General features: G+C 45.2%; 1 protein-coding gene across 2 annotated transcripts in view; it reads right to left on the bottom strand.

Annotated features, from left to right (window-relative positions):
• The window catches only part of HEXB (hexosaminidase subunit beta), a 42,545-nt gene extending 30,143 nt beyond the window's left edge, over window positions 1–12,402 (bottom strand). For both annotated transcript variants that reach the window (XM_075838247.1, XM_075838256.1), the window contains exons 1-2: window positions 12,025–12,402; window positions 4,162–4,316 (exon numbers count right to left, since the gene is read on the bottom strand). In XM_075838247.1, coding sequence (XP_075694362.1) covers window positions 4,162–4,316; window positions 12,025–12,317 — 448 coding nt within the window. In that variant the 5' untranslated portion in view covers window positions 12,318–12,402. The remainder of the gene's footprint in view (window positions 1–4,161; window positions 4,317–12,024) is intronic.
• Window positions 12,403–16,403: the final 4,001 nt, after the last annotated feature.

The raw sequence follows: 16,403 nt of genomic DNA, 5'->3' as shown, positions 1-16,403 counted from the left end.
AACAGAAAACACGATGCAGAAGTGAACAGTCTTAGGCCTCATGCACACGACCGTAAAAACACCCGTTATTGCGGGTCGTTATTACGACCCGCAATAACGGGCTCATAGGCTTCTGTTAGCCACGGGTACCTTCCCGTTTGCTCACGGGAAGGTACCCGTGCCGTTAAAAAAGATAGAACATGCCCTATTTCATGCCGTAATAACGGCACGGGCATCCCATAGAAGTCTATGGGGCTCCCGTAATCATGGGTGGCTGCGTGTGTTCACCCGTGATTACGGGAGCGTTGCGAGGTGAGGCGAGGTCAGGGGACTACCCGGTCTGCAGGCCACAGCCCAGTGGCGTAACTACCGCCGGGACTACAATGAAAACTATGGCAGAGCGGGGAGGTATCTCCCCGCTCTGCCATAAACAAGACATGTATCCCCTATCCTGTAAAAAATAAAAATAAAATACGTTCATACTTACCGACAACTTCCTGCTTCCTCCAGTCCGGTCTCCCGCCCGTTGCCTTGGTGACGCGTCCCTCTCGACATCCGGGCCGACGTCCTGGATGACGTTTCAGGCCATGTGACTGCTGCAGCCAATCACAGGTCAATCACAGGCTGCAGCGGTCACATGGACTGCCGCGTCATCCAGGGATGTCGGGCTGGATGTGAAGAGAGGGACGCGTCACCAAGACAACGGCCGGGTAAGTATGAATTTCTTTAACTTTTATTACAGAAAAGGCTGTCCCTTCTCTCTATCCTACACTGATAGAGAGAAGGGGCTGCCGATTAGTGCAGTGCTATTTTGCTGCCAAAAACGTGCTCGTAAATACGGGTGGAATACGTGTGACACCGGACCCATATTTACGAGCACGGGTTCGTAAATACTGGTGCAAAACGGGTGGAATACGTGTGACACCGGACCCGTATTTACGCCAGTATTTACGGGTGTGAAAAAATACGGTCGTGTGCATGAGGCCTAATAGTGTGAGGACCCTGCAAACAACTCCTTAGATCTCAGCGTTTTGGACCACTGACTGATGGGGTAGGGAAGAGACCTAGGATAAAAAGGGGTTTAGGAGATTAGAAAAACATGGACTTACTTCACGTAAAAGTAGGTTGTGCCTGATATTACAGATCAGTCCTATTCAAGTTAATGAGGCCGAGCGTCAATACCAGACAACCCATAGACCAGAGTGGCACAGCTTCTGGATAAAAGCAGCCATGTTATTCTACTCCTGCAAATCCTATCCTGGCTCACCCCCACTTCTTTTGAAGTACAGTCACGCGTGTATTGAATTAAGTTCGTTTAAAAATGGAACCGGTCACTAGGTTTGGAGCCACTAAAATGCCGTTATGCAACTGGGGTTTAGGGTTTCAAACTTGCCCAGGTCAAAACCGTCCACTTAGGTAATGAGTAAAATAAATGTATACGTTACAGAGATCAGTGCGAGGGCGTTCTTTTACTAGCTATACCCTAAACAGCTGGTTTCGACATGGGCATATTTGCAACACTAAGGCCCCATGTACACGACCGTAAAAACGCCCGTAATTACGGGCCCATAGACTTCTATCGGCCAACGGGTACCTTCCCGTTTGCGTATGGGAAGGTGCCCGGCCCTTGAAAAATTTAGAACATGTCCTATTTCAGGCAGTAATTATGGCATGGGCAGGCCCATAGAAGTCTATGGGGCTCCCGTAATTACGGGTGGCTACGTGTGTGCACCCGTAATTACGGGAGCGTTGCTCGGCGACATCAGGGGATTTCAATTTTAGAATAAAGCGAAGCAGAGAAAAGAGCGTCTGAGCGAACATGTGACATTTCCAGCCCCCTTTTTTTACGGACCCGTAAATACAGGTTAAAGACGTGTGACTTGTATTTACGTGAGGGAAAAAATACGGCCGTGTGCATGGGGCCTTAGGCTGGGTTCCATGTAGCATTTACAGTGTGGAATTTACTCAACTGAATAGTGTAGAAATTCCACAGCTTTTACAGTAGCAGCAAAGAGGATGAAATTTGAACAAACCTAATGCACACGTTGCAGAACAAATCCGCAGCGAAAAAGTTCATAAATTGCGGTACAGAGTTTTCCATTGAAGTCAATTGGGATGTAAAACCCGCAACAATAAGCCAAGTGCTGCGACTTTTGCAGAGGAAATGCTGCGATTCAGGCGCAAAAATAGAAAACAATAGAAACCTTGTGTGTAAAGTGAATGTAAATAAAAAATAAAAATAAAAGTGAATGCTTACAGCCCAGCTGTTGTCATAGCAACACTTCTGTTATCATCCCGGCCGGCCTCCTGGGATGCCGTTTTATCCCATGTGACTGCTGCAGCGGGTGAATGGGCTGCTGCGTCATTCTAGGAGGCAGAACTGAACGGACAACGGAGGGACGCATTGCCATGACAGCGGCCTGCGAGAAGTACAGACTTTTTTCCAACGCTGGTTTCTGCATGAATAACCACCACAAATTGGCGTGGTAATTCGGGCGTAATTCACTGCGGGTTCTAGGTCAGATATCCTGCATGCTTCTATGCAGCATATTTGAACCATGGGAGCCCAGCCTAAACCTCAGCTGCATAACGACACGCTTAGGGTATGTTCACACGACAGCGTCCATAACGGCTGAAATTACGGGGATGTTTTCAGGAGGAAACATCCCCGTAATTTCAGCCGTAACGGCATGTGCAGGCGCTTGAACACCGCGCCCATTACGGACGTAATTGGCGCTGCTTTTCATTGGAGTCAATGAATAACGGCTCCAATAAGTGACAGGTCACTTCTTTGACGCGGGTGTCTATTTACGCGCCATCATTTGACAGCGGCGCGTAAATATACGCCTCGTGTGAACAGACAAACGTCAGGCCATTGCTTTCAATGGGCAGATGTTTGTCAACGCTATTGAGGCGCATTTTTCGGACGTAAATCGGGGCAAAAACGCCCGAATTACGTCCGTAATTAGTGTGTGTGAACATACCCTTAATGGTGGAGTGGCTCCAAACCTAGTGACCGGTTCCCTTTCGGCGCCCTGCATACACAGATGTTACAGATTTTCCCTTTGGTTTTGCAGGCAGAAAATCAGCTGTGAAATACTGTTGCAAGTGGCTGAGTGAATTAAAAAAAATTAACTCTGTATGGAAATGACAAGTCTGCAGGATGCTCATTTTGCTCACTCTTTTCAATGTAGAAGCGCTGAAATCTACAGGTAGCGCGTGCAGATTTTGCTGTAGAAAAGCGGTGAAAATGCCGCAGTGTGTGGGCTCCCAAAGCCCAAAAATACTGAATATTTGAAATCGGTTTGGTAAAAGGCTGGGGCAGCACACAGAGATTTAGTCCCTTAACATCTAAATTCCATACAGTAAAAACATGAAAATGACCCAGCAGTGCAGGGCAGAAGGAAGCGAGTAACAGGACCGCAGGACCAGACTACACATAGGAGTGTTTGTATTCTGTAATAATGGAGACAAGTCTACAAAGGAGCTGTATACGCAAACTATAGGACACTTACATGTAAGACAGTTGCAAAAGTGTACATATCGTTGAATACATGCTTTTGGAAAAAAATAAATATTTAAAACCTGGAAGTGGTTTCCCCCTGTCTTTATCTCATGAAGTACAGATTTGTATGGTTATTTTTCTATATTGTGTATATGTATTTTTTGGTATATTGTATAATTTTTCTCAATGATATTTTTTTGTGTTTTCAGTTGGTTTCAGTGTGCCTCTGTCGCTCTAGGTTTCTTGTTTTTTTTTTTTCACGAAAAACAATAGCGTAGTCGACTACAAAAATACTATTGAAATCAATGGTAATGCAAACAGAAGCGATAGTTTCCATTTGGCTTGCCGTTCATCTGTTTTTCTGCTAAAAAGATTGAACAGAACAGATGAATGGAAAGACCACGCTGGTGTGAATGGGAACTAACCTTTAATAATACAGTTTAGTGGGGGATATTTTAACAAGACTAGCGCAAGACAAAAGTAGTAGTTGCCCATAGCAACCAATCGGATTCCACCTTTTTTTCAGAGGCCTTTTGGAAAATGAAAGCAGCAACCTGATTGGTTGCCATGGGTAACTGCTCCACTTTTCCTTTGCATCAATTTTGATTAAAAAAACAACAAAACACTGGGTGAAAGTTTTTACTCATTCAAGCTAGGAATAGATTCTAAATACTTACATGACTCATCTGACTTGAGGTGGGGATACACAAAACATTCGTTTTCTTTAGAAGTTATAATAACCTGAAGCTGGAACAACCTCCCTGAAGACGGACCAACGTCATTTACAGCACTGCCTTTCCCGGAAGTGTATCCAAATATATAATCGTAATATCTGAAGAAAAACAGGAAATACGCGAAAGACTTACAGATAATGGTAATAAGCAGCTGTCACCCAACTCCAAAATGGCATCTCTCCCCATTTACAGTGATAAACCCCCCACCCTCAAATCACCAAATATCAAAAGAAAAGGTGGGTCATAAACCCTGTGCAGCCATATCTGTCTTTACCCAGCTTTCATAGATAAAAATAATAGTTGGTCAATAAATAAGCCTGAACTATCTAGTCACGACTACTGAAGCAGACTGACGAAAAATAAACAAAAAACACTGGATTCTGCCTAGATTTGCTCCTCTGAAATTTGATATCAGTCTCCGCACCGAGCTGAACCATTTCTCAACTATTCGGATTATATATATATATATATATATATATATATATATATATATATAAAAAAAGGGTATGAAAATAACAAACATCCCGACCATCTCTAAAAAGGAAAGAAACACAGCAGCTCGCCAAGAAAAATAAAGAACGCATAAAAGAAAACAATATTAAGTTCAGATTTTAGCTGCGTTTATCTGCTGTTCCGCAACGTGTGCACGTAGCCTTGAAGGGAATGTGTCTTGATTTTTTTCAGATTTTTTTTATTATTGCTTTTAATATAATGTAAACAAAAATAATGTATTTGTGTTGTCACTTTCTATTTTTTTTAATGTATTCATACTTTTACTTCTCTATGGGGGCTGCCACTTTTTTTTCCCATCTCTGTATGTGTCTATTAACGACATATACAGAGATGGAATACGGCACATACATCCCCATAGAGAATGCGAACGGGAACCATTCCATTCTCAGAAACGTGTGCCCTTCTGTGTGTTAACTGCGAATGCGCCGCTCCCACACAGACCAAAACGAAGCTCGTTCGTAGAGAGAAATCCGGCGCAATTTTCATATGGAACGGAAGCCGCTGCCGGACAGAAAGATGATGACTTCCGGCCATATGTTCAACGAAGCGAAGGCGCAAGGAAGAGGAGCGTAGGCGGCAAGAACTTGCTAGACGAGCGGAGGCAGGAGCAGGTAATTTATGTTAGTGTATGATGTGTAGAACCTCCTACCACTGTGCATTCGCTCAGAAAATGGCGGCACACAGTGTAGGAGGTTTGAAGACATTCAAACCCCTCCCTCTCCTGGCACTAGCCAGAATAAGGGAGGGGGATTGTGTGAGGACACTAGAGCGAGTGTGTCCACCCCAAATTTGCAGCATAAATCAATGAGGTTACTTTACCACAGTGACCATGCTGCAATTTTGGGAACTGCTCCCTCTAGCGGCCAGCACATGGAAAAGTTATAAGTTAGAATCTAATTCATAAGATTTCCTGACTTGTGAAAAAAGTGTAATCACTTATATACTAATTGTTTAACTGAAAAAATAAAAAAAATACTAGCGACATTCCCTTTAAGGCCAATATCACACACAGCTTTGATGCAGTTTTTGGCTCATTCTTTTGAGCCAAACACAGAAGTGGACACAAAAGGAAGGAAACTTATCAGTTTTTTGTTTATACCTTTCCTTCCTTTTGGCACCAAAACAGTGTGTGTAAGTAAGTCTGGCCTAATGTTGGGAATTAAATAGGTATTCCCAGAATCGACATTGATCACTTATTCAAAGGGTACGAGATAAATGTCTGATAGTTTGGGCCCCCCCCACCGCTTAGATCCTCCATAATGCATGACCGAAGTGAGGAGGACATTGAATGGAACAGCAGTCAGGCATGGGTGCTGCTGCTCCATTCAAAGTCTGTGGGAATCAGGAAAACAGCTGAGCACTGCGCTGTGATGTTGCCGTCAGTCCAATAGACACTGAATGGAGAGTCACCACGGTCCACGCCATTCAAGCTCCTCCTCACTACGGGGGGGGGGGGGGGGTATGTCACCCAGCCCATCTTTTCCGGATATCTGTCAGCATACAATGAATTCTTTCAAGTACAGATTTACCTTTTGTAAACGGACACTAGACACTAACATATTAAGAAGTTGCATAAACCGCAATTACCAAACATACACCTATTACACAAATCCCTCCCTTCGCAAGCAAGATTAACTGGTAATAAACTTGAAGGGCTGCAGGGAATTCATACTGCTCACTGCTGCCCTGCAGATCCGTCGTTAGAATCCAGGCAGTTCATGACCGCAAACTATAGTCTGTATATAGAGAACGGCAAACCCTGAACATTGTAGAAGAACCTAAAGCCGGCCGTACACATTAGATAAGAGCCTGAGCCGGCCGACAATTTAACATGTATGGCGACTGCCTGACCATTCAGCCGCTGCAGAGGTCTGGGGAACAAAGAAATGACTTATTCCACTCTCATCACTGAAATAAATGGAGTCGGCTGATCTAGCTGTCGACCGAACCACCACTCGGCAGTAAAGGATGTTGTATGATCAGATTAGGGTACGCACGATGCTTTGGTAATTGCTAAATACGTCCATAGACTTATATGAATCCGACATATGCCTAATGAGTGTCCTCGAGTAGATACAGTATAGAAAAGCATAGTTAGCTACGTTTTATTTAATACAGTAGCTTCCCACAAAAAAAAAAAACACATTCTGTCCATTCATTTTTCTTATACATTGGTAGTATATATGGCATACATTTGCACACTTGCGGCGTAGAAGCTGGGAGATGTTCCCCAACGTATACTGAAAACCATAGGAATAATGGTGTGAAAAGAGCTTGATTTTTGCTCATGAAAGCGGCAATTCCTACAAATAGCGGGTTATTGCTGTGTAGGCAAATCTATAATCCATAAAGGTCTTTCTCCATAATGTACAAGTATATTTAATGATATATTCCCATATCCACAGGATATGCCATAAATGCCTGACTGCTCGGGTTCCACCTCTGGGACCCTCACCTATCAGAAGACCAGAGTTTAGGAGAACGGGACTAAAGGCTGCTTTTAACAAGCAAACAGCGATCACAGGACCCCCATTCTCTTGATAGGAGAGTGTTCCAGAGGTAAGACCCCCACCAATTAGACATTTATGGGATATACTGTGGATTGGTCATTGACGTCTAAGACGGAAATGCCCCTTTAAAGGACCAGTGTCACGAAAAAAATAATTTTTAGATCAATTTGACTTTAGTGTGTTATTAAGCATTTTTTTTATTTATTTGTGTGTTTGTGGTTTACTTTTTTTTATTTTTTCACTTTTTCTTCCCTATGGGGGCTGCCATTTTTTTTTTCCATTTCTGTATGTGTCGATTAACGACACATACAGACATGGAATACGGCAGCTACAGTCCCATAGTGAATGCGAACGGGGCCCGTTCCATCCACTATGCTGTACGCCGTCTGTGTGGGAATGGCGCATGCGCCGCTCCCACACAGTCCAAGTTGAACTGTGCGATGTCCGGCGCCATTTTCTTGTGGACCGGAAGCCGCGGCCGGACAGTAAGATTACTACTTCCGGTCGCGGCTTCCGGACTTGTGCACTTGGAGCGGCGGTATCAGACGGAGCGGACGGAGGGACCGGTGGCGGCAGGAGCAGGTAAGTTATTTCTATGTATGTTCGTGTTTCAGTGTGTGTTTACTAGTGTATGTTAACCTACTACACTGTGTGTTAGCTCAAAAAATGGCGACACAGTGTAGGAGGTTAGACCGTTCAAACCCCTCGTTTCTCCCGGCACTAGCCAGGATAAAGGAGGGGGGGGGGGATTCTGAGAGCTCACTAGAGCGAGTGAGTTTTCTCAAATTTTGCAGCATAAAGCAATGTGGTTGCTTTACCACATGCAATGCTGCAATTCTGGGAATTGCTCCATCTAGTGACCAGCACTGGGAAATATTATAAATTAGAATCTAATTTATAATATTTCCTGACTCGTGAAAAAAATAAAAAAATTAGAACAATGTCTAATCACCTATACACTAACTGTTTAGCTAAAAAAAAAAAAAATGTTTTTCTAGCGACACATTAGCTTTAAGGATCAGTACAATCTATATAAAAAAAAACAACCCCACACTAAATACGCTAATAAAAGAAAGGGCCTACGTTTCACTATTCCTTGAGAAAATACTTTATGCGAGTTTATAGTTTTATGTGGTGTGATTAAACTAATGTCTGAACTTTATGATACATGCACCCTGGTCAGGGTGTGGCTGACCGGGAGGAAAAAACATCAATGAGATATAGTCAAGACACGTTCTGCAGGTTAGACAAGGAAATTAGGCACCTTAGAGTATACAGCGTTATGGAGACATATGGCCGGATTCACGCGGCCATAATACAGCCAATGGTTCAGTAGAACTGCGGGGGTCTGGGCCGTGCAGCATGAATACAGCGCCATAATACAGCACGTGGAGCGGACAGAACCGGAGCAAAAAAAGCATATGAGCAGGAAGTTCCCAGGTCACAGCTTCTCTCCACATGATAACACAATGGCTGCCACTAACAGACTTCCCTTCTCTCCACATGATAACACAATGGCTGCCACTAACAGACTTCCCTTCTCTCCACATGATAACACAATGGCTGCCACTAACAGACTTCATACACTGAATAAGAAAGCTCCACTTACAAAGCAAAACCAACTCCGTCTCCAGCCTGCCAAGAGGCAGCAACGTCAGGATGGCCGGGATCATACCCATGTTCAGGCAAAGGGAGGCTGGAAGCCAGGCCATAGAGGACTCCCATTATTACCTAGTCATCACAATGTATGGGATCAGCGATAGAGAACGTACATACAGCGCAAATATGGAGGATACATACGATTACTAGTTGTGGCTACCTTTATTGCTGTGACAGCAACTTCCATAGGGACAGAGTGGCATTATACCAGCACCAGGCATACCTGTGCCCACTGGGCCGAGGTATATGATAAACATGCTCTAGACTTGAGGGTTTGGTAGTCCAGGGGCCTATGGTGCAACATTCACCTGGAGCCATTTGGACTGGACTCACAACTTTTTTTTTTGTGACAAATTCTGTGTGTGACAAAATATGGGTTAGGCACAACAGGGAACAATTGGAGTCGCACAGCAACTGCGAGTTTACCACAATTTACTCACAACCTCATGTCGCGGTGGAACCTAAAGTCTACAATTTGACTGCTGGAAATCTGCTCCCTCATTCAGAACATACATACAAGACACTCCACTTCACCCCAGGGCTGCTAAAGACCATTGTCTTAGGCTACACAAGCATGTCCGTATTTCATGTCCATGTGCCGTCAGTGTGCGTTGCGTATGGCATCAGTTTTTCACATCGGTGGACTTTTTCTTACTTTTTTGTTTCTCTGCATTTCTTAACACCCGTTGCTTGAAACAAACAGCACACAGATGCCATCCATGTGTTTCTCACAAACCCATAACTTCAATGGGCAACCACGCCCGCAAAATGCAGCAATATAGGACATGCAGTGCGTTTCACGCAACTGACACACGCCGCGTGAAAACTCACATGTCTGAATAGCCCCATTGAAATGCATGGGTCCATGTGCGGTCAGATATTTCAACGGACAGCACACGAACGTCTGAATGAGTCCTTAGAAGAATCTTTCCTCAGGTGGCATCCTGGATTGGGCGGCAAAGTTAAGTTCTGCCAGCTTGTTTACCTCTCAGCCCGCTTTGTCTAACTTCCTCCCTGCCCAGGTCCTATTTTTATTTATTTTTTTCTGGACCGTGCTACCATACTTTATAATGGGAGCACAGCCTAAGTCCTCATGCACACGGGCGTGCCCATAGTCACAGCCCGCGAATGTGAGCATGGCCGGCTGCCGCAATTTCGGTCCTTGCTCCCATACAATGTATGGGAGCACGGCCCGTAAAAAAGGAAAAGTAGGACATGCTCCATAATTCACGGCACAGTAGCGATACGTAAAGGTGTCTGCGGCCAATAGAACCGGGCGGGTCCATAATTGCTGACCGTATTGCGGTCTGCAATTACAGAGTTTTTTTTTACGGTCGTGTGCATGGGCTAAGACTTCAACTACTGTAAGTGGTCTTTACAGGTTTCACCTTAACTCAGGTAAGAGCCTATTTTGCGAAAAAAAAAAAGTCTGAAAATCAGGAGCGGTTTTCCCTTGAAAACAGCTCCGTGTTTTCAGATGTTTGAGTGTGCACATACCCTTAATGGCGTACGTGCGTCCTAGTGGTTGTGGATCTGTGCAGTCAATACTTGTGCATTAAGCGTGTCTGCATATTTAGGGTTCATGTACGGAGCCACATCAGGTCGTGTTACCACAAGTCGTATACGCTGTGTAAAAACTGTGCGGCTATACGACCAGGAAACCGCAATACATTCAGTTTGAGAAACCGCACCACATTTTCCACTGTGGAAAGCAGCGGTAAAAACGCTCATATTTACCTAAGCCGTTGTTATGGCAACGCATCCCTTCTGTCCCTACCAGGCCGGCATCCCTGAATTACACTGCAGCGGTCAGATGGGATGCAACGTCATCCCAGGAGGCAGGACTGGACGAAGAAACACAGACTTCTGGGTAAGTATGTTCTTTTTTCTTTTACCCCAGCTGCCATTACACTCTGCTTTCTATTGCAGGATTTGCATCCCCATTGAATTCAATGGGGAAAACCTGCAACGGCAAATCAACTAAAAAGCAGCATAAATAGACAGGCTGCGGATTTAAATCCTGCACCGCAGGTCAATTTATAAACGTTTACGCTGGAGAAATTCCGCAGCATTTGCGCTACGCGGAAACCTGGCCTTATGTTTTGTACAGAGACATTATAGGGCTGCCATAGAAATGCATGAGGCCTCTACTGCACCTCAGTATTTCTTCCATATAGAGGAACGTGGCACGCTCTAGTGGACTCTATGTACAGATACAACACTTCTATATGTACACAGGGAGCCGGAACGGTAGTGTACGGAGGCTGTATAGCTCTGTAGTAAAGAAGCTCTCTGTCATTGGTGTTGGCCCTTAGGCCTCATGCACACGGCAGACTTTCAGCCGCGAGCCGCCCGCAAATCACGGGCCATGCACATGGCCGCGCCCATTATTTTCAATGAGCCTGGACTGCAGAACACGGCCGTAATAAGACTTGCCCGTTCTTTCTGCGGTCCAGGATCCTGGGGACTGTGGAAACCACAGTCATGTGCATTTCCCCATAGGAATGAATGGGGCCGCAAGTCTCCCGTGGACTTTCGGGGGAATTGCAGCCGCAAAAACACGTTCCTGGGTATGGGGCCTTAGGCCACGTCCACAAGGGTCAGATTTCTGAGCCAAAATCCACCTCCTTTGATCTTAAAAAGCACTTCAACACGTGATGTTACTTATTGATGCGGATTCTGCACGGAAAAGCCAACATTTATTGCTGCTTAGCTGCATGTGGATCCGCCGCACATCAAACCGCAAATCCGCAGCATAAACCTGAGATAAGACGGATTTCTGCTGCGTATCCTGCAGTAAAGATGGGTCGGATTTGCCTGAACATCGCTTAAAGCAGGAGCGTAGACAGTGCGTGTGTTGGGGGGGTGGGGAGTTCAGTGGCCCTGGGCCCACTATGCTATACCCCTAGCAGTTAGCAGGGCATGCTGGACCTTGTAGTTCACCAACTACTTGTGGACCACTGTACTATTCACAGTAGAAATGTTATCTATTGGACCACATGACTTAGCACAAGGAGCAGCTAGCAGAGCATGCTGGGAGTAGTAGTAGGACAACTAAAGGACCGCAGGCTGTAAACCACGGGACAGACCTTTGATAGGTGGGTGGGATTTTATCGGCACTCACCTCCGGAAGGCGTCCTGCAGCACCACACACAGCGGTCCTGCTGTGGAGCCTGCGCCGTGCACTATGCTGAACTGAGCCGGGGTTAGGTAGAAGACATCGGCGGACAGCTGCACCGCCTGCGGTAACGGCCAAAGGGAGCCGTACGGAGAATCCTCCTCCGCCGCCAGAGACGAGACATTCTCTTCCGACACCTCTTCCCCTTTCGACTCGAAAAACTGGTCCAGCTGGTAACCCTCGCACTGCCGGGAGAGGAGGACGAGACAGAACACGGGAAGCAGCCGCAGACCCATCATACGCCCGGTAACCGTAACACAACTTCTGCAGTCAATTACATCTACCAGATCACAAGACTGCGGGGTCACATGACACCCGGCAAACCACGCCCCCCCTGCTGACTGGCTAGGCTTGTCTGAGGGTGGAGTTAGCTCCTCCTCCCCGCCCAGTATAAAGTGTACAATACCGAGTACAACACCGTCACTCAGTGGTGATCACCGTACTAGGACCCGGGACACACAACGGCGGGTGCGCTACAGAATTTGCAGGAACAGTAAAACTGGGTTTCTGATCAATATGGAACACTTGCTAGTGTTTCCAAATGTTAATTTAAAAAAAGATATATTTGAACACTGCGATGACGTCTGGTGTGAGCTATGGAACTTAATAGGATTGTATCATTAGAAAATGACGTTATTTAAAACAGATTTTTAACTTATTTTTTTTTTGTAATGTTGCAGTCGTTACACTGGTCATTGGAGCAGACCCGATAGGCTCACATTTCCTATGTTCTGTTTCTCACTTGTCAGCTTTGCTGTATAGCCTGGAACATAATTAGTAGTACTTTCCCATTATCATTAGACGTTGGGTGAGTTATTGATAGTTGTAAGGCTGGATTCACACGAGCATGTTCGGTCCGTAAAGGACAGAACGTATTTTGGCCGCAAGTCCCGGACCGAACACAGTGCAGGGAGCCGGGCTCCTAGCATCATAGTTATATACGACGCTAGGCGTCCCTGCCTCTCCGTGGAACTACTGTCCCGTACTGAAAACATGATTACAGTATGGGACAGTTGTCCCGCATCAAGGCAGGGACTTCTAGCGTCGTACATAAGGCCGGGTTTACACAAGCGTGTTCATTTTGCGCACGCAAAAAATGCGGCGTTTTGTGTACGCAAAAGGCACTTAACAGCTCCGTGTGTCATCAGCGTATGATGTGCGGCTGCGTGATTTTCGCGCAGCCGCCATCATTATGACACTCTGTTTGGATGTTTGTAAACAGAAAAGCACGTGGTGCTGTTCTGTTTTCATTCATCTTTTCACTGCTGTTGCGCGAATCACGTGCGTCACACGGAAGTGCTTCCGTGTGGCATGCGTGGTTTTCACGCACCCATTGACTTCAATGGGTGCGTGATACGCGAACAGCGCACAAATATAGGACATGTCGTGCGTTTCACGCAGCGGACGTACGCTGCGTGAAAATCACGCACCTGTCTGCATGGCCCCATAGACTAATATAGGTCCCTGCGACGCGCGTGAAAATCACGCGCGTCGCACGGACGTATAACACGCTCGTGTAAATGAGCCCTAACTATGATGCTAGGAGCCCGGCTCCCTGCAGTGTGTTCAGTCCGGGACTTGCGGCCGAAATACGTTCCGTCTATTACAGACCGAACATGCTCGTGTGAATCCAGCCTAAGGGTCAGTTCACACTGAGTTTTTTTACGCGGAAACCGCGTCGGAAAACGTGCCAAAAAACGTCTGAAAATGCCTCATATTGATTTCAATGGGAGACAGAGGCGTTTTCTTCCCACGAGCAGAAAAAACGTCTTGCGGGAAAAAAGGCCATGCCCCATCTTTGGACGTTTACGTCTCTGACCTCCCATTGACATCAATGGGTTGCAGAGAAAGCGTATTTCGCGGCTTTTTTTGCCCGCGGCGCTCAATGGTGGCGTGCAGGCAGAGCAAAATCTGCCTCAAATTTCCAAACGGAATTTTGAGGCAGATTTTCTGCCTGCAAATAACTAAGTGTGAACCCAACCTGAGGCCTGATTCACACGAGCGTGTGCTTTTGCGCGTGTAAAAAACAGCTCCGTGTGTCAGCAACATATCATGCGCGGCTGCGTGATTTTCGCGCAGCCGCCATCATTATGACACTCTATGTTTGTAGCACGTAGTGCTTTTCTGTTTTCATTCATAGTTTTTACTTCTGTTGGGCGAATCAAGCGTGTCACACGGAAGTGCTTCTGTGTGCTGCGTGTGATTTTCACGCACCCATGTACTTCAATAGGTGCGTGATGCGCGAATAACGCACAAATATAGGACATGTCGCTACGTGAAAATCACGGATTGTCTGAACGGCCCCATTGACTAACATAGGTCCGTGCGAGGCGCGTGAAAATTCAGCGCGTTGCACGGACGTATTTTACGTTCGTCTGAATAAGCCCTAATACTGCAAGTCTAGATAAGACCGGATAGTAGAATACACACAGATAAGGCTCTCCTATCACTCCCTGGGCGCTAGGGGAGGGGGCTGCACTCCATCTCTTCCTGGAGACCATTTTAAAGGGAAAGTGTCATGAATTTTTTTTTTTATCATATTGCTTTTAATATGATATTAACATAAATTTTATTTTTTGTGTTCTCGTGTTCAACTTTTTACTTTATTCTTATTTTCACTTCTCTATGTGGGCTGGCATTTTTTTTTTATCTCTGTATGTGTCAATTAACGACACATACAGAGAGGGAATACGGCACATACAACCACATAGAGAATGCGAACGGGAGCCGTTCCATTCTCTGCAGCGTACGCCGTCTGTGTGGGAACGGCGCATGCCACACAGACCAAAACGAAGCTCGTTCGCACAGCGAAATCCTGCGCCATTTTCATTCGGACCGGAAGCCGCGGCCGGACAGTAAGATAACGACTTCCGGCCGCGGCTTCCGGCCATATGTTCAAGGAAGCGAAGGCGCAAGGAATAGGAGTGTAGGCGGCAGCGGCGGCAGGAGAAGGTAATTTATGTTCATGTATGTTCGTGTTACACTGTCTGCTGAGCACTGTATCTAATCCTCCTACACTGTGCAGTCGCTCAGAACATGGCGGCACACAGTGTAGGAGGTTTGAAGATTCAATTTTGGGACCTGCTCCCTCTAGTGGCCAGCACATGGAAATGTTATAAATTAGAATCTAATTTATAATATTTCCTGACTTGTGAAAAAATAAAAAAAATTAACACAATGTGTAATCACTTAAATACTATTTGTTTAACTCAAAAAAAAATTAAACATTTCTAGCGACACATTTCCTTTAAGGTTTCCTTCACACAGTATATCTTTTCTACTATAAAACGCACTGAAAAAAACGCCAGCGGTTTAAAGCGTTTTTTAATGGCATTTTTTTTTATCAATTAGAATTTTTATTACGTTTTCAAAAACAAACAATAAAGAATACACTTTCAATTACAACAGTGTAAACAATCAGCGTAGGAGGTAGGTGATGGAAAAAGGAGGGGGAAAGAAAAGGACAAAAGTACCTGCGCACAGAAATGCAAATATAAATCAGCAGTCAATATCAGTAGCAGTGAACAAAAAGTAAAATTGGTTATAGTAGTGAACAATTAGGATCTTCCAGAAAGTCAGTATACAAAATATAAATACGGTAATTAATACACCACAAGTTAACAGGAAATACTATCCGGATACCATAGCTTGAAAAAGTGTCCACAGCAACCAAAGAGCCATATTTGAACGGCCTCCAGGGAATCTGGCACAATATAACTGTTCCATCTTGCAAGAATGAATCACTACATTTATCACCTCCTGTTTTGAGGGGGTGCTAGGTAATTTCCAATGCCGGGCAATAATCAGTCGTGTGGCGAGAATTATATGGCTAATGACCACTACAAGATCTTTTGGGAGATGTTTAATTCCTAAGAAGCACAATGCCAAGGCTGGTTCTGGCGGAATCGAATGAGCAGTTACCGTATGACTCAACGTAAAAATCGATTCCCATAAAGGCCTAATTACTGGGCATGACCACCACATATGGAGATAGGTGCCCTTAAGACCGCATTGTCTCCAACAAGTCTCAGGATAGGTATTATCCATTTGTGCAAATTTAACTGGTGTGAAATACCAACAAAGGAACAATTTTTGTGCTGTCTCCCAGTGATTGATACCATGAGACACCTTTTTTACCCAAGAGAGCGCATGTTTCCAATCAAGCATAGAAAATTTACTATCAAAATCTTTCTCCCAGGTAAGCATGTGTGAAGATTTGCCTAATGAGGCAGGCTCAAAGAATGAATTGTAGAACGTGGAAATACCCTTGGAGCACCTAGGTGACAGTGAGAGAAAAACAAAGGCAACCTTAGGAAAAACAAGAA

The sequence above is a fragment of the Rhinoderma darwinii genome, chromosome 1, assembly GCF_050947455.1.
Source record: "Rhinoderma darwinii isolate aRhiDar2 chromosome 1, aRhiDar2.hap1, whole genome shotgun sequence".
Taxonomy (NCBI): Eukaryota; Metazoa; Chordata; class Amphibia; order Anura; family Rhinodermatidae; genus Rhinoderma; species Rhinoderma darwinii.
Note: the sequence above shows the minus strand (reverse complement) of the source record. Positions and strands in the feature narration are given on the sequence as shown.